Here is a 27,593-nt window from a genome sequence, read left to right as displayed (position 1 = left end):
GAGTGAAAACCCTATTCTTTTTTTTTTAACCTTAAACTATTGTAAAATTAGGAACTGAAATGACTCTCTCTGTAAGTGAAAACCCTGTTCTTTTTAACTTTATTTTTCAACAACTGCTACTTACATTAATGGATTCAATTTGTCCAAACTCTTCAAAAAGGTTGGTTAAATCCTGCTGTGTCGCCTTCTTGTCCACCTGACCGACCCAGAGAGTAGTGCTGCACACTGTCAGGACATAAGAGACAAATGACCTAATCACACAGACAGCTACTTTTTTCAAGGTGCTAAGGAAAAAGCTCTACTAACAATAACATTAACACTTAAGACACCATATTTAAAATAGGAGTTAAATGACATTTTTATATTATATTTAAAAATCAACTAAAACCTTCAGTATCCATTCACATCTATGCCAAGTCAGCCTCTGTCGTGTCACCTGCTCTCAAGCTGGCTGCCCACCGAATCACCTGTGGGTACCTGGGTCCCACTGTGAACGGCAATGAATGGTATGGGGTATAACGGAGCAGAAGCTGGGAGTTTTAAAACACCACAGGTAATGTGAATGTACAAAAAAGTTTCAAAACCACTTTTCATCGCAATCCTGTGTGCCTTTTACGTATTTTTCTGTGCTGAAAAGATTAAGTGGATATTTCTCCCTAATCAACAGTTAAATCCCAAATCAGTATCTTATCCTGAAGGAAATAATTTGCATGAAGAAACAAACAGTAAAAGATCGAATCAGAACTCCTTAAGTGTTAAAATGAAAGGCATGGAAGCCACATCCCATTAATAAACAAATGTCACTCGTGAGACCTCTTATCCACTTCTAGCAATTACTGCTCACGCCTGCATAAACATCTCCTTTTCCTGAACACTTACTTAAAAATCTTTACAGGTAATATAGTTGCAGAGTTTTAATGTACAGTTGACCCTTGAACAACATGGGTTTGAACTCTGTAGGTTCACTTATATGTGAATTTTTTTCAATACATAAAGTTGGCCCTCCATGTCCCTAAGTTTTACATCTGAGAATTCAACCAATTGCAAATGGAAAATAGCATTTTCAATCCACCATTGGTAACTCGAGGAAGTGGGGAGCAACTGTATGCATTGTTCTAAGTCATTTCATATAAGGGGCTTAAGCATCCTTGAGGTTTACTATCTCTGAGGGGTCACAGAACCCATTTCCCATGGACACTGAGGGATGACTAGTTAAGTCAAAAGTTACATGCAGACTTTCAACTATGGGGGGGGGGTCCAGCGCTCCTAACACCCACAAGAGTCACATGACAAACTGCACTTGGACTTGTATCAGTGTCATTTTTAAAGAATAAGTTTCCAACTTTTTCATTACCTTTAATCTATAATACGGCAGGCCTAGGGTAGGATTTACTCTAGAGCTCAACATTATTGAGCTCTATATTTAGACCAACATTAACGTGTAACTATTATAAGATGTTATACCTATTATAACACATTGAATGTATTTTCAATCAGGTCTCTCCTCTGGCTGGTCAGAACTCAAAACACCTTCTGCATCTGCACGAAGTTTAGGAATCATTCAGCTAAGAAATCCCAGGTAATTGTTCTCTCCCTGCTATTTCTTCTTTGCCTCATGCAGTCTTGCTCTATGCACACATAATTTATTTAACGGTCTCAAGGGAAAAAGTTTTCTTTTGCTACTGTTACTTAGTAGTTTAAAACACACGAAAATGTGTACTTTTACAGTTCTGATGTTCCTAAATAGGGTGAGCTGGCTGCATTCTTTCAGGAGGTGCCAGGGGAAAATTTGTCTCTTTGCCTTTGCTAACTTCTACAAGCTGTCTGCATTCCTTGGGTCATGACCCCTACCTTCAAAGCCAACACTGTAGCATCTATCAATCTCTATCTTTCTCTCTCGGGCCCGCTTATAAAGATCTATGTATCACACTGAGTCCTTCTGAATAATCCAAGTTAATTTCCCCATATCAACATCCTTGTTAATCAGGTCAGCAAAGTCCCTTTTAACATGTAATGTAACATATTTACAAGCTACAGTGATTTAGATTGGACATCTTTGGGGGACCATTAGTCAACCCACCACAAATGCTTAGCAGCTTTCTGGACCTCTCTCACTAAGTAGTTCCCACTTCTTCTTACTCTGTCCTACGCATCACAGCTTCCTTCATCTCCCCAAAATCTGTTCCATGTTTCCCATACTCTTTCAGTGTTGTCTCTCTACAAATCATTCCCATGGATAACTTCCCAGAAAGCAATGAGTCTCTCCCATCCCACAAGGAGGGGACACTTGACTCTCCTGACATTAAATGACATTTAAATGACGTTTGGGGACTACTGTTTGTTGGGTGTTTCATTTACCCAGAATTATTCATAAAAACTCTTGTGTTCTAAGGACTAATGTGTGGGGAACCACACAAAATGAATGTTGCTTCTTTGTAAGGAGAGTTTTGGGGCAATAAATCAGACAAACATTTCACCATACTTTATGTGCTTTCTGGTTTTTTTATTGTTTTAAAAAACAGCAACAGAAAAATAAATCTCATGGTCAATAACTATGTAAATGGTGGCAGTAACAACATGACAAATTAGGTGAGGAACTAAATGGAAGACACACAATGTAAAAGCCAAATCCTAAAACTGGAGATTCTGAATGTCTTAATGGTAATCATTGGGAAAGGCATAGCAGATTTTACTGTCACACTTTTGGGTCCTTTAGGGTCCCTCACACTAGGAGATAAACAGAAACTTTCAGTGTGAGGAAGGCAACATTATTAGATTAACACTGGATCTCGTAATCAGATAAGATTCTGGCAAAACTGCCAAAGCTTGCTGAAAGTACCCTAACGTAGTAAGCAGAAGGCTATTTACTGCCTTTAATTCGGAGCCCGAACTTCTAAAATGCTTCAGCATTACTATAAGTTATACCAATTATTTATCTATTTCCATGACAGAAAGAATTTGGAGATCTCTGGAAATCAGATAACCCGATCAATGTTCAGCTTTTGGCAAAGAAAAACAGTTTGCTCTATTTTATGTAATTTGCCATCTGCAGTCTACCGGTTCACTGTAGAAGTCATATAAGCCACTGAGAATAATCCTTTGGGCAGAATTTGGCACTAATTACAACTTACCTTCTTATACCTCACATTCCTACTAAGTGAACTCTCCCCTAGCCCTGTCCGAAAGTAAACTCCCACTACTATCAAAGTTGTTTTAATCCTACATTTCAGATTAACATATAAGGGAGGGAAAGTCTATACAATAGGAATCACTCCTTCAGTATGGATTCAGTAAGTTTATAATTAGCTTTAAAATTTGCATGCTTCCTATAATAATTACTCCCACAGACCTGATGGTTTACCAGGTAGGACAGTATGCACGGAAGTCACCATGTCCAACTACTAGACACTATGCTCTAGGTCCACTTCATACATCATTACTCAAGTCCTATATTTTATAATTTAACTTGTATTTTTAAAAATATCAACTCTCACTGACCTGAGTATTTAAGTAGAAACCGCTCCTTTTTCTTTTCTCCCCTATCACATTACCAAAACCAAGGATAAAATTACTCATTTACCAAACCACTTTTCAAATTCTCAGTCTTAAAGTAAGATGTAGAGACTGTGGCAGAGAACTATCTTCCCAGTACTTTGGACAGTGAAGTTTTTTAAAAGCACTCTACCACTTACCACTTAACGTTTTGGACCTGACTGGAGGTAGCCCTTTCTTCTGCCGTTCTTTCTCCCTCTCTCTAGCCCTCCTTTCACTGGAGTAGGAACGCGATGACTTCCTCTTTCTTTCCCTTGAGCGCGAGCGCGATCGCTTTCTGTGCTTACGCTTCCGAGAACCAGATCGTGACCGAGACCTCCGTTTTCTTGGTGATCTGGGGAAAAAAAAAAAAAAAGAAAAAACAGCTTTATTACTAATGATGTTATTTTTCTATCAAACTTTTACTTTTAAGAGAGGGGGGGAAATGGTTGCCTTACATTTATCTACCTCAAAAAAAGATTTAAGTATAATCAAGTAGCAAACATTCATTTTCTCAAATCACTGTCCTGCTCAGGTCCACATAAGCCGTACGTGTTTGTTTGTTTTAATAATTCCTACTGAGTCTGGATTATTATCCACAACCAAGAACAGCAGGAGAATGAGATCCTAGTAAGGGCTCACATTCTCTTAATGTCTTCCAACTTACTTTTCAGAGACAAAAACAGGGATGAAAAACCCAAGAAAGTAAAAATATCCTTTAGGAGATGACAAAATGTTACATTCTTAAAAGAAACAAAGAATAGTTCCAGCAAAGAATCAAGCTACTATATAATTCTGCTCACAAGCTTTTGACTTCTGTAAAATTTCATGGTGCTTGCCTTTAAAATATAAGGTGATACTGAAACACTCCTCCTTTTTTCCTGTCAACCATATGTCACATAATTCTCCCCAAAATGCTTACTAAGGAGGAAATAAAGAAGCTGCTATGCTACCACAAAGTTCTCAGCACTAACACTGTAACTGCTTTAGCCAGGTAAGTCAGTGACATGAGGTGGGTTTACAAAGAGCTGAAATGACAGGCTCTCCTTTACAAGAGGTAAATACAAATAACATTTTGAAACAAATAAGAAATGACTGACGAAGTGGTCAAAGATACTGCCTCCTTTTCCAGCATTTACTGTAAAGATTTTCAGGGTACCCATGTATATAGAACACAGGGCATAAAAAATGTTAAGGACTAATGACTCAGTATTAAGACAGCTTGCAGTAAAAACAATGTCTACACGCCACACAAAAATTTACCAGGTTAAGATAAAAGTATCTTCAGCTCAAATTTGAATGAGCATGTACATTAATGCACCTTAGCCATGCTGAAAATCACACACACAAAAAAAAAATTTGGAGAATGTTATATAATAAGTTTGATATTATGAATACTTTACTGTTCATAAAAATAATTTATGTAGTTTTACCTTTATGATCATTTTTGGTATTATTATGAGATGAAATGGAATGCGAGAAACACAGTAACTTCTCACGCTGTTCCTCTATACCGATTTAACTGTGGTTCAGAGGCATTAATATCCTAAAAGCTGGATGTCATCAAAATATTATTAACTACAATCAGGTATGATACAAAATCAAAGTCTCATGATATGGCTGTGATTTATGTGTATTATTCAAATTAATGGCCACAGATACATCCAATTACAAACAGAACTTTTTGTTGCTGTTGTCTTTAGAGAGAGAGAAACGTAAGACTGCTGTTCCCCTTACTATGCACCCGTCGGCTGACTGTTGCATGCGCCCTGACTGGGCACTGGACCCGCAACCGCGGCACACGGGGACAACGCTCTAACCAGCTGAGCCACCTGGTCAGGGCCAACAAAGTGTTTTCTGTTTTTCAAATTCTGCATCAGTTTTTTGAGACATGTCATTCTAAAAGAAACATTTCCTTTAATCTTGATGCAAAGAAATACAGCCAACATTTTACAAGTTTACACACAACTACTTTTAAATATTATGTAGAACCTTGAACGAGAGCGTGAATGTGTTCTTGATCTCGAGCGAACAGCCACTTTCTTTGCTTCTTGTTCAAAGACCTCCTCTTCCACTCCCTCTTGCCCTTCATCTATATCCATGTCCTTAAAAGTCAAAAGAATGGCAAACAGAACGGTTGAGATTCAGTACACGGTGACAATTCTGCCTTACAAAATACTCAGCGCAGTGGCATTAATGTCCAATAGTAAAATGGTTGTAGTGCAGACCTTAGGTTGGGCGACAACCACTCAAGACATTACCGTTACTTTACATAAATAATAAAGTGTTCTACCTAAAAGAAAAATTACCACCTTCTGTAATATTTTTCTCTAATTCATTTATAAATTTATGACCCAGAAAAGCATTTACTTTTTACCTGCTGCTGGATGTCTATGGAATCATCCAAATTTGCTTCCGGTTCAAGGAAGTGCTGCTGACTGCTCCCTTGTGAGGGTGACGCGGAACGCTCTGATCCAAAGGTCCCCTCTTGACTGTCCTGAGGGGTTGCCTTGAGAACGTGCAAACACAGACATTGGGAAATAGTGAATGTCATCACAAAGAAAAACTTAAGCACACAAAAATGACAATGTTTTAAAAGAAGTCCAACACACAAAGAAATCCCATGCTTAATTTTTTATAATCAATCTAACCCTACACTTCTGTTTAAATACAAATTCACTTCAAGCATGGAACATAATTTTAGAATAGAATGATAAGATCAAGTTGGTCTTCAAATAAACGTTTAATTGTGGAAAATATAAACCATCAAGAATTAGTAAGGGGATTACATCATCAAAGATACACAATGGCAGCCTGCTTGTGTGCTCAGGGCTGCCCTGTTTTGAGTGGCACTAGAAACCCTACACCCTAAGACACTACGAAAACTTTTAGACAGCCATATGGAGCTTACTAGTAAATAAAAATGCTTAATTTTTCTGCTTATTTCACCCTATCGTAAGTACAGTAAGGCATTTGGATTAGTAGAGCCAATTACACAATTTATTCAATTTGTTGCTCTGTGGATACACTTCTCAATTCTCAATTTGTTTTAAACACTATTCACTTTATGCATTAGAAAAGTTGTTTTGCTCCACCACTCCCCTCTCTTCATTATTCATTTTTGAACAACAAAGCTTTTAAGAACATCTAACTCCTTTCAAAGAGGTATTATTACTACACTTCTAAAATGTTAGCAATGATGTGTAGAGCAATTAACTAAGCTGCGAGGTTTGGGGGAATGGACTGAGAGTCTTAATCTCAAGTTTGTATTAACTTTTACCTTTCGCTTCAATAACTTGGTGTTAATTACAAGCTCGTGGAGAGTTTTGCCTCAATTTCACTGCTTCTACTAAACCCTGGGAAATAAAACTGGAACCAAGGCAATTCAAAAGTGTCCCTTTCATGAATGAACAAACCTGATTGTTTGGATAAACTCTTCCATCACTACTATCTCTTGCCTCTGTAAAAGCCGTGATTTTCAAAAATTATATCACTGACAACTTGTTTCTTTTCCTTGAATTAAAATTTGTGTTTTTCTTTAAACATCTGGATGTTCTTCTCTATCTTCAACTTCCAGAATTCCCAGGCAGATCTATACCTGTCTGGCATAAATATGGTACCTACTCCAAACACTTCTAATCAGAATTTTTCTTCAAAATAAGGAATAGAATTCTATTCTCATAATTCCAGGTACACATTCCAGGCTAGCAAACATCATTAATATTCATTTTATATTAACTATTTGCATCAAAAGATCAAGGTTAGACCCAAGCAGCGTCTCGGGCTCACTACCCTTTTGATCTAAGGTAACTCTCCCCCTTCCGTATTTCTGCAGTCCTTCACGTGTACCTGTTACAGAAACTAGAACCCTGCCTGTGTTCACACAGAAACATGCGTTCCATTAGAGAAGAGGTCACTTGAGGTCTTGCTTTTCTGTTCACCTCTGTGCATATCACATGTCTAACAATGCTAATTGTAAAATGTTTGTGATGTTGCATTAAATTCATTTTCATCAGAAAGTTTTGAATATTAGAAAGATTAGATGTTTCATTTCACTGAACTTCAATTTCCTATGGTGTAAAATGGGTATCAAAAAGGCTTATCTCATCAGCATTAAATGTAATCACACTTAGTAAAGTTCCTGCCACATGGTAACAGCCTAAGTAAAGGCAGCAGTCTACTCTGCCATCACCACATCAACCACAGGAAGATCATCATTACCTCACTTGACAGGGAACTAAATGGAGAGGGACTAAGCTGTAGCACTGGAACACCATCTCTGTCTTCTATTCTCCACTTCCAGTGTACTGAAATTAATTTCTACAATGTTCTCAATCATTTCATAGGTTTCTAGAGTACATTTTGATTATAGAAAAAACTGTGAAGATCCTAAAAAGACTGACCTTCCTACTAATAGTGGAAGAAAAAAAATCACCATAATTAAGCCACACCCATTTAGAGAATGTAGACAGCAATACCCCTAAAGACCACAAGATGGAGTTACAAACCTTTTGAGGCTGTTGCTGTTCCAAGAGCTGCTGCCTGAGATGTTCAAGGTTTTGCTGCTGTAGTTGCTCTGCTATCTGATGAAAAATGGAATTGTTCACAGATTCTGAAACATGAGAACTAAAAGGAAAAACAAATGGAAATATATTTTAAAACCCAGTAAAGATAATATAAAAATAACTGAGTATTTAAACCCCAAATGCCAAATAAATGAAATATACTCTACTATAATGTTTACTTTTGGAATATTAACAAGAAAATGGAATACTTCAGAACATTAACATGTTAAAACAGAAATATACTCAACAATATTTTAATAGATGACCATGTTAGAGATACTTTGATGAAGATCTGATATTATCTCACACCATTAAATATAAATTAGTACTTTTTGCAATAGAATATTTTAAGAAAAGTTCAATAAAATATTTCTAAAAACAAAGAGTATTTAAACATTGTCACTTTAACTTCTCTAACTATAAAATAGTGGGGAAAATGTTCTATCAGAACATACAAAGTCTGTAATTATAACCGACCACAAACTTCATAAAATTTCCTTTCTTTAGCAAATAATTCACATTAGGCATGCTAACAGAAACAACGTTTAGGTAAGAGGAAATAATTTAACGATGCTCTGGGAAATTCACACCTGGAACATGTCTGGAATTCTGTGTGCCACAAGGTAAAACAAATAAAAAAGAGGGCATCCCAAAAAGAACAATGAGGATAGAGAGAAGTCTCGGGAAAAAGAGTATGCCATCTGGAACAGACGAGCCTAAGGGGAAGAATGACACCTATCTTCTACAATTAAAGAGCTATGTCAAAAGATAATGGAGGAAATTTGCTTCCTTGCTTCAGAAAGCAAAACAGATGAGTGTGTAGAAGGCAAATGAAAACTGGATTCAGTAATCAAGTGACATACAACAATAACAATTCCTTAAATTCTCATAATGAAACGCATTACCACATTGGATAAATACCCTGTTGTCAGGACTGTTAAAGATGACTCTCATGTTGTTCAGGAAACTGATACACATAATTTCAAATGCTTCTTCTAACTTCACAATTCATAATCTAAAGTATTAGTTTTGAATTTTTCAAGTAGAATCTCTTTATCAAAAATATATATTTGCATTTTATATTATATAAATAATCCTTAAATATACTATCTCAATACAAAAAACTAATAACCTATTTGAAACAAGATTCCCAGAGGGTCTCCCCTTTCATCATCCCCCTTCCATTCTCCCACCTTCCACTCCTTCCCCAAGAAAGTTCTCCCCAGTGTTGTTCTCACAAACCCTGAACAAAACGTAGGCTCTGGAAAATTGTTTGGAAAAAAAATAACTGATCTAAATAAAAGCAAGTTTCTTTCCTACTATTTCAAATATTCTTACATAAGTAACTTAAAGCCTAATACAGACAGAGAATCCCACAACTAGATTTATCAATATTTCTATAAAGACTTTTGATACAGTCCAACTATGTGCAAAGATCTGAGTCACAAATAACACAGCAAGGCAACGAGAACAAGACAGCAGCCCTACCGTCGTTCCGCAATGTTAGAGCAAATGCCCGGGTCCTGAGACTGTTCTGAAATAATAGCCTAACTTATTCAAAGTATACCTAGTAGTTCAGAATGCATCATCCCATCCAATGTTTATAAAAATTAGGAAAAAATTATGGTTATAGAGAAAAACATAATGATACTTACAGTTGAGAAGTTGGAATTTCTTTTTTGGGTTCTTCACTATGTTCAGAATCTTCCCCAAAATCAAACCTATCCATCAACTTCTAAGGGGGTTGGGGGATAAAGGAGTAAAAGGAGAAAAGAGACAGATTAAAAAGTGCTTCTCACAAATATGTTACAAATGGTGTTTTATTTAAAGGTCAATGACATCCCACTAATTTATCTGCATTATTCAATATGGAAATGTTTCATATCATTTTATGTTTTACTATAATAAGACATTTTATTGAGTGGATCTTTACTTTTCTTTGAAGTACTCTGACATACACTGCCTTATGTAACAGAACAAAGCATGACACAGTATAAATACTAACATGCTAACATGCAATTAGAACCCACGTGACAATGCATAAAACCCCATACTTCACACAGCACAGATCTGGTCCCTTCATTCCTACCTTGTTAAAAGACACTCCCTGCTCCAAGGGATTGAGGGTGTTGGCTGCTGCAGCTGCAGCTGTGAGCTGTGCGGTCAGAGCCTGCAGCTGAACAACAAGACCAGCATCCAGGGCCTGCAGAATGGAGGGCTGAGGCTTCTGCTGTTGTATCTGTAAGGTCTGTATTAACTGCTGAAACTGGTAGGGAAACAAAGTGAAAATCAATACAAACAGGGGCTGGGTTTTATCTACAAGAATGCCTATCTAAAACATCTACTCAATAAAATTCATTATAGTCTTTGGAGATAGAAAAAATATGAACTAACTCAAAATAACAGTTTAATTTTTTAAAAAATAGATTTTCTGTGCCAGAGATAGCACATTCCTTATTAAATTTGTCTTGCTTCTGGAAAGTCAGAAAATTTTAAACAAGCAAGTGTTCATTCAAATGATAACCAGATAAAGAACTCATCAGTAAGCAGATGGACTTTTTCACTAAGCTTTTCATCCTTTCTTCAATTAAGTTCTTAATCTCTGTAAAAAGACAAGCACTGAGCACAACTGCTATCTTTCAGATCTGTCATCTGATATGATAACATTTCCTCAAAGCAAGAAAGTGAAGAAATCTGTCCTTGAAGCAGAGCCCCAAATTAAAGAAACTAAAGGTGAACAGTGCAACAAGAGTTTAAAGTAACCCCTTTTCCTTCTCTTCACCCACCCTCCTAAAAAATAGAAGATATTTTGTAGTTAGGTAAACCCTGAGCACATCTTAGAAGTAATTAGAACTTTTCTAATCAAGACCTAAACCAAGTTATAAATCTAAAAAATTATCAGTTTAGAATAAAAGAAAAATAAAAATAGCAAAGTTACCGCTAAACAAGACATCTGTACTCTTTAAGTTCAACTTATAATAATTGAATAACTTTATGTATTATCAATTCATTTTCCCAGCTGTCTGAAAAGTGTAGAAATTACATCCGATCTATGACTACAATTAAATTGGTTTTTATATTTTTAAAAGTCTAGAATGGTCCCTTTTTGAGATTAAATGTCCTTTTAGAGTCCCTAGCCCTGTAATTTTTCACATATTTATTACTTCTCTTCCACTATCACTGTTACTGAAAGATAAGATACTCCCTGTCTTCAGAGCTTCTCTCCTCTCCCATTCATTGAAATACTGTTCAGATTATGTGGATTCTCCATAAAAATCTCTGGAGTTCCCCACTACTTAGCATATCCTCTACTTCTCATTCCTCCATTTATGTCTAGAGAACCCAGGCCCCCCTACTTGAATCTACCACTTCAACGTGGTCTCTAACAACTTACACACACAGGCCACCTCATCCTCCAGACAACTCAACCCTAAAATATCTTTTGTATACCCAATATATGTGATTCATTCTACAAAAAAAGAAAAAATATTAAACACCTGCTATATCCTAGAAACTGGAGAAACAGCAATGAACAAAACAGACAAAAATCCTTGCCCTTGCACAGCATACGTTCCAGTGGGAAGAGAGAAAGAGTAAACAAAGTAAGGAAATTATACAACGTAACAGAAGATAATAAATACTAAGGAAAAAAATAAGGCAGGTGATAGTGAAAAGGAACCTAAGGGAGTAAAAGGTAGAATTTGCAGTTTTAAAAGGTCTGTTTGAAGGCCTCACTGAGATAATACTTAAACAAAACCTTACATCACATGAATATGGGAAAAAAGAAGAGTTCAAGAAGTTTTCTTGTACACATCACAAGTAATTTGCTTTTGAAAGGATAGGTTAAAAAAGAGATGCTAAGGATGGGCTATCCTCATATCCTGCCGTTTCAAGTCTCAATTCAAATGCCACTTCCTCAAAAACACGTTATCTTGGCTACCCTCTTCAATTCTGACCCTTTCCCCCAAACCTAGCTTATTACTCTAAAGATTTACCTTGCCCTGGTCAGGTGGCTCAGTTGGTTGGAGCATTATCCCATACACCAAAAGGATGCAGGTTCAATCCCTAGTCAGGGCACATACCTAGCATGCAAGTTCAATCCCTGGTTGGGTGCCTACGAGAGGCAACTGACCAATGTTTCTCTCTCATCAATGTTTCTCTATCTCCCTCTCTCCTCTCTCTAAAATCAATAAATATATCCTCGGGTGAGGATTTAAAAAATAAATGTTTTTTAAAGATTACCCTATTTTAAGCCATATATTACTATCTATACTTTTTCACTGTCGGTCATCCCCAAAGGTACTCACTAGAAAGACATCTCCAAGATAGAAGACCTCCCTGTCTCATTACTGGAGTAACAATAGCTCCTAATAATGTTTGACACAAACTATGTGCACTAAGTCAGTATCTTGGTATAAAATTAATTTTTTATAAAACAATCTTTAATGATCAAAGTGTTCATGATACAGTACTAAATGAATAAAACAAGTTACACAGTATAATATATAATGTGATACTTTTACAAAATAAAAAAACATGCTCTTTAGGTGGTACATGGTAAAACAATCCATTAGGAAACTGAGTTCTAAATCATTGTCAACGTAACAAAAAAGCTGCTCACCTGCTGGCCTTGAGGACTTTGCAAGATCTGAGCTACAGCTGTAAGCGTATCTGTATTTGCTATCTGGGATACCCACGGATCAGGCAAACCTTGGACCACATTGGCTGGAGTAACAGGTGTCACAGGAGTTCCTTTTTAAAAAGACATCATACCCACCCCAATAAATATGTAAGTAAAGAAATAACACTTGAAAAGAAAAAAATGTGCTGTCACTTTAATCAAATCTATACAAATTTACATAAATATTTTTCTTTTATTGTCCACATTTTGAAAACCCATAACGGAATTAGGTGGGGTAAAGCACCAAAAGGATCATCCATACTTGTCTTCAATTAACTACTTTAAAGGAGGCTACAATACTTAGCAGTCACTCTAAATCTTACTACAGAAGAAAATTCAATTACATAAGAAAATACACAAAATACAATCTTCAATGAAAAATTATAAAATAGTATAATATAAAACTATTTTTGTTCAAAAATCTATGTGTACGCATACCAAGAACTAAATACATACCAAAATGTTAACTAATGTAATTCTTGGATGATAAAAAAATTATAAATGTCAATTAAATAACTCAGGAAACATTGAGATTATTACTAAAGCATTCTTGGCTCCATTAAATAACTTTTTCCGGTTCCTTATAATGTAAAGTCTCCCTAGTATACTGTGAATATCAAGTTGATCTGTATGCAAATTTAAAAGATTACAGGCAGTTAAATCTGGAAAAACCTAACTGACACACCAATTTCCCTAACTTTTTTACCTTTATGTTTTTAGGGACCAAAAGTATTCAGCTTCCTAATTTTTAGAAACAAATTACACACAAATATCATTTCTGATTTTATTTTTCCTCCAAATTACTTTTCTTCTCTGTAACCTAATGCTAAGAGAGATGCTCCTGCACTGCCCAGTTACTAATTTCCATGTGAATAATCACCTAAAAGCACGCGTAGACTATCTGGAAAACACGTCTCCGTCAAAGCAACATACCTGGGGTGTTGCTCATCGCAGCCGTAGTACTGGCCAGAACCGGGGTGACGACTGGCGGAGGAATCCCTGCTGCCATGTCCAAAAGAGGCTGAATAATCTCACTCTTAAATACATTATTCTTCTGCCATAAGTTTAATACTCTTACTATTTTACTCTAGAGGAAAAAAGAAAACTGACATTTTGATTTTTGCTTTCAAACCTTAGCACAGCCACGTTATAGAGACTATCTGGGTAGTTGGTGGCAGGGATAAATTAAAATAATTTCTACTAGACTTTCCACCCCTAAAATAACCTCTGTAATTTTGCATTTGGTAACCTTAACTCACTTGGGAGGGGGGGGAAACAGGTTCCTTTTGACAGACATACAAGGCAAATGAAAGCTACATTTAGCAGAAGGCAGGAATGGCCACGAGGTCCCAGTTTCCTGTGAGGTCGAACGGGATCATGGTAATGGCTTGCTGGAGAGCTAGTAGGCTGAGGCAGGTCAGGATTCACTTCACTACTAAAGTTACAGTTAATTTTAACTTTACCTTTTAAACAAGTAAGTAAAATCAAGACAAATTTTCATTTTAAAACTAAGGACAGGGGAGGTTAGTTCTTCAAATATGAATTTAACCAAATTTATATTCTTTCACAACTGTTCAGCATATAAAAGTTCTGTAAATAGCACTAGGTATTAGTTATTATTGTAACCACTTATTCCATTAGGAAAATAATTTAAATGACACACTGAGATTAAGTAAAAAGAGAGTTCTGTTACATGTATTTGTAACAGTAAAAGAAGCAATTTTAAGAATAAACAACTGGTTTGTCTGCAAATCCCTTATAATACTACACTGATGAATTTCAAACTATGTCCAAACTACATTAACATGCAAACTCTTGTATTTCAAATGAAGCACAGAAAATTACACATAAAATGCTTCATACCTTCTCAACTGACTATCCATTCTATGACGTGAGCACTTAAAAAGTACCTTACAGTTTTTTGCTTTATAGAAAAAAATCTTCCAGTTCCCAAGACACTCATCCTGTAACTCAAAATTAGCCAGTCTCTGGCAAGTATTCTAAGTATCTACCTACATACAAACAATGCCTCCAGTTTATGACTAAGAGTACAGTATCAATGTAACCTTTCCTCTATGGTTAAAAAAAACCCTCTATTGTATAAACCCTATTATAAATGAGGGTGAGAAACATTGTTATTATGAAGTCTACGAATCCAACACTGATTTGTTCATAATACGCATAGAAATCTAAGTCCAAGTTGGTGAAATTTCTAAATCAAAGTGTTTTACCTAAAAAAAAAAACACATAAAATTTTAGATGAATTATTTTAGGTGGGATTCTAAGGTATCTATTTTAAGAACCACTTAGTAGAGCTAACTTAAAATTAGAAGCATTCTTTTTGCCTGCAGAGAATTATCAAAATACCGAAGCAAATTTTTAAAAAAATTTTCTCAAGAAGCATATCCAAGAATAGCTTACAAAACAATGATACGATAATATCTCCACATATCCATTATAACAAGATTTTTTTCTAATTAAAGACTATCATTATTAGCCCTGGCTGGCGTGGCTCAGTGGACTGAGTGCCAGCCTGCGAACCAAGGGGTCACCGGTTCGATTCCTAGTCAGGGCGCATGCCTGGGTTGTGGGCCAGGTCAGGCCCCCAATGAGGGGTGTGGAAGAGGCAACCACACACTGATGTTTCTCTCCCTCTCTTTCTCCTTCCCTTCCCCTCTTTCTAAAAAGAAATTAATTAATTAATTTAAAAAAAAGACTATTATTACTAGAAATAAGAACTACCTGGTCTTGTACTTTAAACACAAGGTAAAAGATTTGTGGTAATCTTTTAAGTTTTGTGGTTCTTCTTTAAAGCAACCACTAATCTTCATCTATTCTTACCTTTTCCTACACAATCTATATTGCAATCAACTCTGTCAGAAGAGCACACTAAATTTCCAAATCAACACCCAAAATAATTAATCTTCTAATATCTTTGAGCATATATGAAGGTAAACAATCCCTTGTTGTTCTCCCTTAGGGTCTAATGCCTTTTGTTTTATGTGGTACAGAATATTTATTCATTCAGACCTAGCAGACCTATAATTTAATTATTGATTAAATTATATGTGAATCTACAATTATCTCAAAATACAAAGTTTAACTAAAAATACACATTTACAACCTAATTTACCATTACACCACCTAGTCTGGTTTCCAGCACTAATAAACTGTTAAAAAAATTTTGACACGCAGTTATTTTCTATTAATTGCTTCACAAATCTGCCTTTCACAGACACTAAATAGGTAAATTAGGTCAAACAATGAAAATTCTGAAATGGTTGTGTGTATGAATAAATAAATTTTTAGTGTAATTCTAAAAGCTTATGATAGAGAGTTTCTTTAACACCAATTGTTTCAATAAATTAAAAAGTAGCAAACTCAACTACATCTCTCCGGTCTGTTTAAGAAGATTCTAAGGACAAATAGGAATATAGATAGTGTAGTAACTAAATATTCAAATTTGGAGTAACTAAAAGGAAAGAAAACATAAAATCATAAATTAAAATAATCTAAAGAGTGTCATTAAGACCAAAAAGGGAAATAAAAAAAAAAAAGCATACCTTGTCATCCCCAGGGCAACGATATAAATTCTGGAAAGTGCTAATGATGTTATTACTAAATCTGGGTGCAAACACGTCCTTTTCTTGACCGAACTGGTGTCGAGATTGTCTCACAATGGAGTCAATAACATAAAGTCCAGGTACCTTGTATTCTGGTTTGCACTGATGGGAAAAAGAAGAGTGGGAAGGGAAGGGAAGGCAATGAGAAGGGAAAATTCCTGATAGAAAATCATCACAAATCCTACACAAACACAAAACATGGTGAGGTAAGGAATATTCAAATATTTACGATTCCATACCATCTTTGTCTAGAATGGTAATTTTAAAGTACCTACTTTAAAATTTACACACTCATTCAACTGCCCATCACCTAAGTTCCAAAATAGCGTTCTGCAACTCTTTTGAACAACAATAAACAAAAGGATAAATAGGGTACTGTTATAATTAAAAATTCTGCTTAATGATTTCGCAAAGCCACATGGAAGGAAGCAGCAAATCCAGGAAAGAAGAGATCTAGAGAAAGCATTGCCATGGTGCTTTAGATTTTACTTGAAACATGTATCAGCAGGGTTTCTGTACTAATGTGGAAACGAGTACCAAATGGCAAATTATAACATTCTAAATACACTGATCCCGAAGTTTCCATACTTTTCTCAAATACCACACCTGTTAAGACACTTCTATAAAAACAATGTTTTAGCTACTCCAATGATAAATGTTTCTCACCTTCGTATCCACAACCCAAACTAAACATAAAGTCTCCGACTTTCTCGCCAGAAGCTTTCCAAGCTTACCCAGTTAGATGCGCGCAATAAAGAACCTTTCACTAATATGCTCACTGCTTAGTTTGTCTTCATGCCCAGAAGCGTAATAAAGCCTGCTTCCCAAAACACACTGTTGATGAAAACACAACTATGGCTGCAAAGAGAAGGTTCAACTTTTGGGTCTAATTGGGATTTCAACCCAAGTACTGTAATTTCCCAGAAATTATATATGGCACCAAATCAAAATTGTGTTCTTGAAAAACTCTTCGTAGAAACTCAAGTACCAATAAGAAAAGGATGTTCATTCCACCCCTACACACAAACACATATTTCTAACGGCATATTTAATTGATAAAATAAGTGATTTCACTCTGAAAAAAAAAAAAGAGGGTATTTCATATGTTCCTTCAAATCCTTTTTAAGAACCTTTTCCTTAAGGCCTTTATTAAATCGAGAAAAGGAAGAGACCTTTAGCACCAATTCACAAGCATCTACTGCAAGAGTCTGGCTGTGTATTTGGATATTAAAATTTCCGGTTTTACCTACGTAAAGGTTCAGAAATAACTGCTCTGTTGAAATGTATCATTTTTCGAAGTCTGAAATAGGTTTTCCCCAAGTTCCTCCAAAATCTAGCCTATTTGTCCTTCAGTTCATGTATCTGGCCAAGACTATTCTCCCTTGACTACCATATATTCAAAGAAATATCTACCTCGTCAGGGAAAAAAATACATCTCAGTGAAGAAAATCCTGACATGTTTTTTCAACTTCCTCTTCAAGTTCTATCACTACTGAAAAACACAAGAATTCTTAATACTTTCCAATGTCATGAGGTATTTTTTACTCCTTGAATAATTTTTTAAAAAGCTAAGTCATATTAAATTTTGAGCTACACAACCTTCAAACTACATAGTAATAATTTCCAATTACTCAGGTTACAAAGAAATAACCCTTTTGGGGGGAGGAAGGCATAAACAAATTGAGAGAATGCACTTTTAAACATATTTGAGTGACTTTATTCTGATATTATCCAAGTTGTTAGCTGAATACTATCGCGAGTCAGTTTTCTGACAAAAGACCCTCTAAGTGAGTTGGGCCACATCCTTTGAAATATATAAACAAACTTTCTATAGTGACTCTGTTACTGCCAATCTCAGCTACTAAAAGCCTGTGCCGAAGAACGGCAAAAACAGGAGCTCGTGGCTGACCGCACAGCACTGGGCGACGCACGGCCGCGAGCAAGGAAAGAGGCTGTCGGGGCAGTCACACCTGCTCCCTCCCGAGTCCTCACAGTGCGTGCTGGAGGACCACGGTCTCCTGCTTCTGGAAGGGGGTCACTCCGAGACAGCCAGCAGCCGCGCGCTGTCCTTAACAAGGTCCGCTCTCCGGGCAAACTATTTAACCAGAGCCCATCTGGCTGGAGTTCAACCACAGCCTAAGCAGCCGGGGTGGGGGAGTGAGGGGAGAGTAAATGTGCGACCCCGGACCATTCCAGCCCTCCCGTTTCATTGAGGAGGGAGTTAAAAAAATGAAAAGCACGTGTGAAGTTCACAGTCCAGAGGCACAGGCTCTATAAAAAACCCAACTAAGATTATGCGTAACAGTGACAAGCCAGGCAAGCCACCCACTACGGCCAGGCCGGATGGCAGTCAAGTGTGCCGCCCCTCTCAGCACTGCTCTTCAACATCGTCCCGGAGTCCTCGGGAATGCAGGCACCACGTGAATAAAAGGTGTGCTGACTGGGCAGGAAGGTTTAACGAGAACTAAACATATACAATACTCTTAATTGATCTTCACTGCTAACTTTGAACCAACCACATAGTATTTCCTAAGAAAACAGCGTTACACTCTGTAACTTAAAACTATAAAATAAGTGAAGAAAGCAAGTGGATTTTCTTTTGAAACACAACTACTTCTATGTCATTTTCAAGACAGACGATTCAAGTTTTCAAAAAAAGCGTGGAACCTCAGAAAGTCCACAGGAGCAACTCTGCTTCCACACCACCTAAGCCGGAAGAGGACACTAGGGAATCACTAACCGCTCTCCTCTTCACACTCAGAGAGCCTTGCCGCCCAGTGGGGAGGAGAGGCAAGGTGACCGTGTTCTGTACTGCACAACCGCGGGAGGATGGAGATGACAAGACAAAAAAAAAAAGTGTCTGATGAATCGAAGCTAAACAATTCCAATATCTATACACAGCTTAGTAAAATACCTGAGGCTGAACTATATGTGATATACTGAATTTGTGAAAAAAAGTAACAGTACTCATAAAGCAACCTGATGTTTTTTAGTTTTGGTAATATACTGTATGTTTTGCCCTTAAATCATAGAAATTCTATTTGATGTGTCCTTAAGAGTCTAAAAAACATCTTGGTAAAAAAGTTTTGATGCTGGTTCCAATTTTAACTCGAGTACAAGTAATATTAGGACAATATATATTTAAAGTAACCTTTATCTAAGACTCTGTACTATAATCTACTATTGATTAAATTATATGTGAATCTACAATTATCTCAAAATACAAAGTTTAACTAAAAATACACATTTACAACCTAATTTACCATTACAGTATCTCATTGTGGAATCGCTGATTTAAACAGGGGGATAGAGAGGGAGGGGACAAAGCATTTAAATCCCCCCCCTCACAATGACTAAGGAAGGTCACTCCTCTTCGGCCTTCTCTCTGAGGCAGACTCTAAGACAGAAAAAGAAGCTGTATGGGCTTAACCATCTATACAAGTGACGAAACAGGTGAACAGACTGTTTATCTTGTTCACCGTGACATAACAGAACTATTGCTGAAGCTGGACCCCGTAACTGCAAAGGATACCAAAATTATTCTGGATGCATTTCAAATGCCTTTCAGGCTGCTGGCAAACTAGATGAAATTGGGAGACCTAGCATGATAAAAGAATGTGGCAGTGTGGACAAAATTAAAGCTCTACAAGACCAAGAAAATGATCACAAAGCTTCATTAACAATAAATATATTTGACTGAGAAGCATTTCTCGCAGGGGTGTCCAATCCGTGGCCCAGGGCCACATGCAGCCCAGGATGGCTTTGAGTGTGGCCCAATGCGAAATTGTAAATTCACTTAAAACCTTTTTTTGCTCATCAGTTTTCATTAGCATTTGTGTATTTAATGTGTGGCCCAAGACAACTCTTCTTTTTCTAGTGTAGCCCAAGATGCCAAAAGATTGGACACCCCTGCTAGAGGAAGAAGATCAAAATGTTGTGCCAGAAACTACCTGTCAAAGTTGCATATTACAAGTTCAGGGTGGCCCTCCTAGGACGTTTTTTACATTTTGTAGCTGAGGCATAAAGGTGTTTGCTGTGTATTATGTTTGGTACAAGTTTGTCTTATCATTCTCTAAAACCTTTTTAAATGTGGATAGTTTATTTTAGCACTTTTTGCAACAAAATTTTACTTGAACAGTTCCAAATTATACAATACAAAGCTTCTTCTCTCAATAGGTTTCCTCGTTCTCTGTGGAAGTTCATATGTTGCAGTGTCCTATAAACGAAGATTAAATTCTACCCCTTTACTTCAAAAAAAAAAATTTTTTTTTTCAGATATTGACTTGCTTCTTCAGACTGGCTCTATAATTATCTCACAATAAAATAATTTTGCTCACTCAAAGTCTCCAAAGATTCTGAAATACCTAATTAAAAGTGCCCTTAACCCAAATCAAATCAGTCAAAACACATTAATCCATAAATTCACACTTATCCTGTAAACCCTTACTACTCAAGCCAGCGTTTCAGAACTGGAAGCAAAGGCACTGTCTTGGAACAGTCCAAAATGCAATCTCGGCCCCGCCCCACATTAGTGAATCCCAGCCCGCATTTTAGTGAAATCCCTACGTAATCCCTCTGCACAAAAATGTATAAGCAGCACTGCTCTACACATTCGAACCTTTTCAAAAAGACTTATAAAGGCTTCAGAACAATGACATTTTCCAACCACCCCCATTTTTATTTTATACTTTGGCTCACCTAACCCACACAGCACACTTATTTTTACCCTTGTCTTAGCCTCAATTCCCTAGTTGTTCATCTCAAAATATGTTTTATTATAGAAATATTTTAAGTATTGAAAAAACTTTAAAAGAAAAACACCAAATCACATAGAGGCTAACTCATTTACTCTAGGTTACCTAGCAAGTTTAGTGACAGGAATCTCACTCTGACCCACGCGCCCATTTCTCAGTCTACTTTCATTCAAGAAGACACTGCAACCTTGCTGAATCGTAACGCCACATACCTCTGATGCTCAAAACTGGTTCTGCTTCGAACTAGGCGTGTGAGCATGGGCAGAGTAACGTGTAAATTCAGTGACAGCACAGATTTCCTATGGTACCATTCTGTAAGTGTTAAGGCTTATGTACTCCTGCCCCAAACTGTGACACCAACATTACACTGACCACAAACGAGGCGAAGAACTACAATCTTGTCACCTCAAACGTGCACAAGACAGCAGCTTTCAACTTTGTCTCCCTCTATTTACTCTGGAAAATGGAACTTCTGGTCTATACTGTAATATGTCGAGATGTATAAATAATGTCCTAACGGATGAGACAAATGCACCAGCAGAGGAGAAGTGACTGGTAGGCAGTAATTTTATCCCCACCTAATCTAAAAGGAGGGCTGCTCTCTAGGCATTCAGCTTGAAATGACAAACGAAAATTCCTTTAAAGGCTATAAAAAGCAATGAATTTAATATTTCATTAAAAACCAGTCATATTGCCCTGGCCAGGTGGCTCAGTTGGTTGGAGCATCGTCCCATCCACCAAAAGGTTGTGGGTTCAATCCCCAGTCAGAGTGTGTACAGAAGGCAACCAGTCAATGTTTCTCTTTCACAAAGGTCTTTCTCTCTCTGTCTCTTCCTCTCTGAACGTATCTTCAGGTGAGGATTAAAAAAAAAACAGTCATACTGATAGTAATTTTTTCAAGGAACAGATGATCACGATAGCAATGCAAATTAACAAAAACATCTGTTTGAAAACTATTGTTTTTAGAATTATCCAAAAAGTACTTTCATTTTATTTCTTAATTAGAAAATCATTTTTGAACAGTCCATCAAACAATGTCAACTTGGGTATTCAATTTAAAAAAGAGCACAAGGCACTAATCTATAACTGTATTTAGCATATATATGGGAAAACTGTATACTTACCTTCTGAATGAATTTTTCAACACTCTGCACCACATGTTTATAGAACTAAAAGAAAAAAATAAACCATGGAGTTAAAATCTGTTTGCTTACATTAGGATTTTCCTGCTAAACAAAGGAATTAATACAGTTTCAATGATCTACCAAAATAATGAATATTAATCATGAATTCTGAGACAGCCATTCATGTCACGCACCTTCACAACCAGCTGTGATACCTAGTGAGTAGAGGGGTTCCTGAAGCACTGTGGGTACGTGGTCAGTATACCCACAGTGCTCAGCACTAACACGGATACACAGGAACTGTCACAGTCTTCATGAAAGCCTAGTTTCACAAATATTAGGAAGGTAGCAAAATATCTGTGATAAGCACACTGGCAGATAGGGTGTTTTTTTGTGTGTGTGGAAGGAAAAGATTTCCTGTAGTATCATTTTTTCAGCTAAATTAGGGCAGTACTAGAAAAATCAAGTAACTGTTAACAAATGGAATTAATAGTAAGCAAGGGAGTTGTTTTCAACTGCATTTTCTCCTCTGCTTCTCCTAGAAGATGGAACTGCAAGTACACATAGTGAGATCTAGAGATGCGTAAGGTTCTAAAGGATCAGTCAAGGTGAACCGGCAGAAGTGAAGTGAGCGCAGAGACTAAAATTTAGTGATGGGTTACTATCAACTATGAGCAAACTTAGACTTAAGTTTACAACCAACACAATGAATAAACCTGAAAGTGAAAAATAATGGAAATTACAGATTAAACAAAAAGTACGTAGAATTTGTGCTTAGTAAATTTTAATACCTCAATGGCAACTGCATAACTGACATATTTCTATTTAAAGATCTAATTTGAATTGTGCTTCTGATGTCACAAATTATGCTTTTAAGGGATTTCCCCTTAGGCTGAAGAGACAAGAGCATTCAAGTAAACTGCATCATAAAATTCAGTATTTATAAACTCAAAAATACAGGAGTATTACTCATACTCAACAAATCAAGATCTACAATAAGTTTAAGCTTAGCTAAAATTTCCTTACTAGAATAGTTTATGCAGCAGTTTAAGTTAAGTAAAAAACTAAAACAACTACTTAAAAGTTATTAGAGCCTTATAGGTACTTAAAAATTTTAAATCAATATACATAGTATTAATTAATTACTCACCAAGTGATAGTTACTAGGTAATACTTCTTCTGGAAAACTTCTTAGCAGTGAGTGCTTCTTGAGTCTAGTGACTTTATGTACTATATGTAATTCAGAGTATAACTACTTACTAAACTTTAATTCAAGGATTATTAATTCACACAGTGTTTCTTCCACATTATCTGTGAGGTTTTGTTCAGTGTTCATGTTAACAAGCTTCCATGAAAACAACCCTCTAAACACTGATTACACCTTACCTCAATATAAAACAGTCTTAAATTTAAGTATGATTTAAAAGCAGTTCAAACTTCAATTTATATATGTACTAAACACAGTTTTAAAATAACACAAGGGGGAACCAAAAACACTAGAAGTATCTTCTGGAGAACAGGCCCCTTGTAGTACAGGCTCCCCGCCCAGGTGAGTGTTCAAGGAATCCATCTGTATCATCAGTGCACCAGCTGTCGTTGTGAGAGGCTGTGTTCGGCTTCAGCGAATTTTTTCGAAGACTCAACACATTTGCCCATTTCATGATGGGTGATTTACAAGCACACCTGCCCACACCATGCTGAGTATTTAGCAGTTTGACCAAAAACATCATGACCCCATGCCCCACCCTCCCTACTCACCCAATCTCTCCCAAGCAACTCTTTTTTTGTTTCCTCAGATGAAAAAAGTCCTCCAAGGGAAACATTTTGCAGATGTGCAAGAGGTGAAACAAAAAAAAACGGCAGAAGCACTAGCAGGCATCAAAATCCACAAGTTCAAAAACTGGTTCGAGCAGTGGAAATAATGTCCTGATAGGTGCATTGCATCAAATGGAGAGTCCTCTGAAGGTGACTGAAGTTTAAACATGTAAGAATAAATACACAAGTTTTTTAAATGAATTCCGGGGCTTTGGTGTCCCTTCATGCAGTAATGAACTGCTGGCCAGTGTGGCTCAGTTGGTTGGAGCACCATCGTCCTACAAACCGAAGGGTCGCAGGTTTGACTCCTGATCAGGGCGAATGCCTAGGCTGAGGGATTGGGTGCTTGGCCCGGACATGTGAGAGAGAGAACTAGTCAATGTTTCTTTCTCACATCGATGTTGCTCTCCCTCTCTCTCCTTTCCTTCCCCTCTCTCTAAAATCAATAAACATGTCTTCGAGTAAGGATAAAATAAAAAATTAAATGAAGTGTTTAAAATAAAATAATACAGTACTACAAAAACAGTCTGAACTCTTCAAAAACATGACAAGAAAGACAAAACAGAAAGGGTGGGAGACAGGACAAATAATGTATTGTGTGATCTTGCCTGAATCCTGAAGAAGCAGGGTGCAGGGGACAGCTGTTAAAAGTCAATACTGAGACAACTGGTAAATGTAAGTGTGGATTGTGTATTAGATAAAAGTTCATCAAAGTGAAATCTCTTGCATGGGATCACTGCAATGATTAGTTAGGAAATGTCTCTGTTCTTAGGAAATTCAAATCTAAGTATTTAAACTACAGTTATAAATTAAACATGAAACTCAAATGATTCAGTGAAAAAACTGCGTATGTGTAGAAATAGTTTACAAATCTGACTTTTTTCAAAATTTACAAATTTTAAAACAGTTAACAATAAAACAAAATACAGTGTATTACAATATTTAGACTCTTGAATGAGAGAAACCTAACTGTATTATTCTATTGCAAATTACTTAATTTCTCTTAGACCTTCCAATAACAAAAAATGGAAATAATGTTAATACCTATGCCTTACAGAGTTTTCTAATTTAAAAATATTCTGCTCAACAGAAGATATGGAAAATACACCAAGTACTAATGTTCACAGCACAAAAATACTAACATACAAGTCTACACACTCTCGGGATCAGCATCCTAAGAATCGGACCGCAGTGGGGACCACCCCAGGTAAAGAGACTAAACACTCTATACTAAGCCCAGCAGAGGCTCTGCAAAATCACTCCTTTGAAGAATTCTCTGACTTAAATGTGTTCACTGGTGACTGACCTTGTCTCTTCCTTGATGTTTTGCGTACAAATACAGGAATATTAACTACAGTGCTTTAAGATAATGACTACAGATCTTAGTCTGAAAACTAAGATTTAACCACTAGAACACTGCAAAATCATCTAATTATATATAAATATTCTCTAGTGGCAATTCTCTGCAAATAGGACTTGTTAAATTTAATAGCTAATGCTGTTTATTCGGAAACAATTTATGAAAACAACAGGTGCTTCAGGTTATGGTTGAAGTCCTTATTCAGAGGAGGAAAACATCACCAAACTTCCACAGGTTAACACCTACATAATTAAAAGCAGCACTGGTTCTCAATTTTAACAGCCCAGTGAGTCTTAGCTTTGGGGACAGGACCCTCTTGGAGAGATGTCTATTGCTAAGCATAAAAAATTCTTAAAGCCAAAAAGTTTGAGCGTTGTATCCTTCTCTAGAGTGTCCAGCCTTTTCCTGAGATTTTCACTAGTATCCCTGAATCAACATACGTGCAAAACCACTGTATCAGAGCAACGGCTAAATGTCTGTAGCCTCTTACCACAGTTCAAATGTCCTATGTACATGAGGCTCAACTGTTTTCCATAATGGCCCATTTTAAAATCTATAATATAATCAATAAGAAAAAAATCATTAAAAACTTTTATTTAGAAAACTTACTAATAGAAAAATTTTACTAAATTCAAGATTTCAAGATTCTATAAATTCAGTGTGCCAAATAGCAGTGTTAATAAACACATCCTCCAAAATGTGGCTTTATCTAAAATCTTACCTGCCTGAGAAAAGTTAGGGAAAATTATTGCTTCAAAGTTTATGGAAGAATGTTTATCAAATGTTAAGTGATTACCTTTAGGTGGGAAAGCTGGTAGTAACAGATTTTTATTTTTGTGTTTTTCCCCCATGAACATGTATTAATTCTGTAAAGAGGAAGAACACATACCATCTGTAAAAATTACCCCAACGCTAAAATATTAGTATACTTCTTAAAAACAAGAATAAAATTTATTACTCACCTTAATAGCTTTGATGGCTGCCTTAGTAATTTGGGTCATTTTTGCCTTAGAAATCGGTGGTTTGTAGTCATTCAAGGAATATAACTGATGGGGGGGAAAAAAACCAAATTTTAAATTCAGCAATGCTAATTGCCTCAAAGCAATTACATGAAATTACCAAACAGTTCCAATTTTATACTCTCAATGAAATCAAAGTGCTGCCTTTCTTTTAAAAGTCAAGTTCAACATTATTAGCCATCAAGGAAATACAAGTCAGAACTACATTGTATCAGTCACACTTGCTTATAGTCAAAAAATAGTGTTAGTAAGAATGTGGAGGAAGTAGAACCCTTATACATTGCTACTGAGAATGTAAAATGGTACAGCAGTGTTGGAAAACAGTTTGGCAGTTACTTAAGAAATAAAACAGTAATACATAATATGGCCCAGCAATTCTACTACGAAGTATATACATACCCAAAGGAGTTGCAAATACATGTTCACATAAAAACATGTACACAAATGATCACTGAAACATTATTCATTAAAAACTCACTTAAAAAGTGAAAACCACCCAAATGTCCATCAACTGATCAAAACTGAATAAACAAAAAGTGTTATCACCAGCCAATGAAAGAAATATTAGTCATGAAAAAGAAATTCAGTAGTGATACATGCTACAAAATGGAGGAACCTTAAAAATACTATGCTCAGCTTTAAAGAAAAAGTCATATTTAAAAAAAAATGTTACAGGGTTACACTTAAGTGAAATGTCCAGAAAAAAACAAATCAATTGGTGACTGCCGACAGTTGAGGTGGGGAATGGTGGGTGGGGAGAAATAAGGAGTACTAATAAGTAATGCATTTCTTTTTGAGGTAACAAAAAATATTCTAAAATTGAATGTGGTGATGGTTGTACAACTGTACTAAAAACCACTGAATTATACACTTTAAATTGGTTAATTATACGGTATGTGAATTACATCTCAATAAAACTTTTTAGAAATCAAGGGATATAATATTTAACAATAATCTCCCCACCAAAAAATTTTTTGTTTTGAAATTTCTCATATAAGCAAAGGATAATACTGCTTAGAGAGAAAACAAAGACAAAGTGGGGAATTAGGGAGCAGAGAATTAACTAAGCTTAAATGAAAACTGCTTAAAATTTGCATTGTACTCAGTGATGCTCAAATTTG

At 36.3% G+C, this 27,593-nt stretch overlaps 1 protein-coding gene across 15 annotated transcripts in view; it reads right to left on the bottom strand.

The window, feature by feature from the left end:
- Nucleotides 1–27,593, bottom strand: part of SCAF8 (SR-related CTD associated factor 8) — a 171,622-nt gene that overhangs the window by 116,892 nt on the left and 27,137 nt on the right. For 14 of the 15 annotated variants that reach the window (XR_006654243.3, XR_006654245.3, XR_008425498.2 and 11 more), the window contains 12 exons: nt 26,416–26,499; nt 22,279–22,323; nt 16,341–16,502; nt 13,711–13,864; nt 12,718–12,848; nt 10,186–10,362; nt 9,752–9,831; nt 8,040–8,157; nt 5,909–6,040; nt 5,524–5,636; nt 3,693–3,886; nt 125–225 (listed from right to left, as the gene is read on the bottom strand). Coding sequence is in view for 4 of the 15 variants with exons in the window: in XM_045188930.3 (XP_045044865.1) it covers nt 125–225; nt 3,693–3,886; nt 5,524–5,636; nt 5,909–6,040; nt 8,040–8,157; nt 9,752–9,831; nt 10,186–10,362; nt 12,718–12,848; nt 13,711–13,864; nt 16,341–16,502; nt 22,279–22,323; nt 26,416–26,499 (1,491 nt within the window). In the remaining 11 variants the exon portion in view is untranslated. The remainder of the gene's footprint in view (nt 1–124; nt 226–3,692; nt 3,887–5,523; nt 5,637–5,908; nt 6,041–8,039; nt 8,158–9,751; nt 9,832–10,185; nt 10,363–12,717; nt 12,849–13,710; nt 13,865–16,340; nt 16,503–22,278; nt 22,324–26,415; nt 26,500–27,593) is intronic. The other variant, XR_008425497.2, reaches the window with a different exon arrangement.

The sequence above is a fragment of the Desmodus rotundus genome, chromosome 11 (assembly GCF_022682495.2).
Source record: "Desmodus rotundus isolate HL8 chromosome 11, HLdesRot8A.1, whole genome shotgun sequence".
In the NCBI taxonomy this organism is placed as follows: Eukaryota; Metazoa; Chordata; class Mammalia; order Chiroptera; family Phyllostomidae; genus Desmodus; species Desmodus rotundus.
Note: the sequence above shows the minus strand (reverse complement) of the source record. Positions and strands in the feature narration are given on the sequence as shown.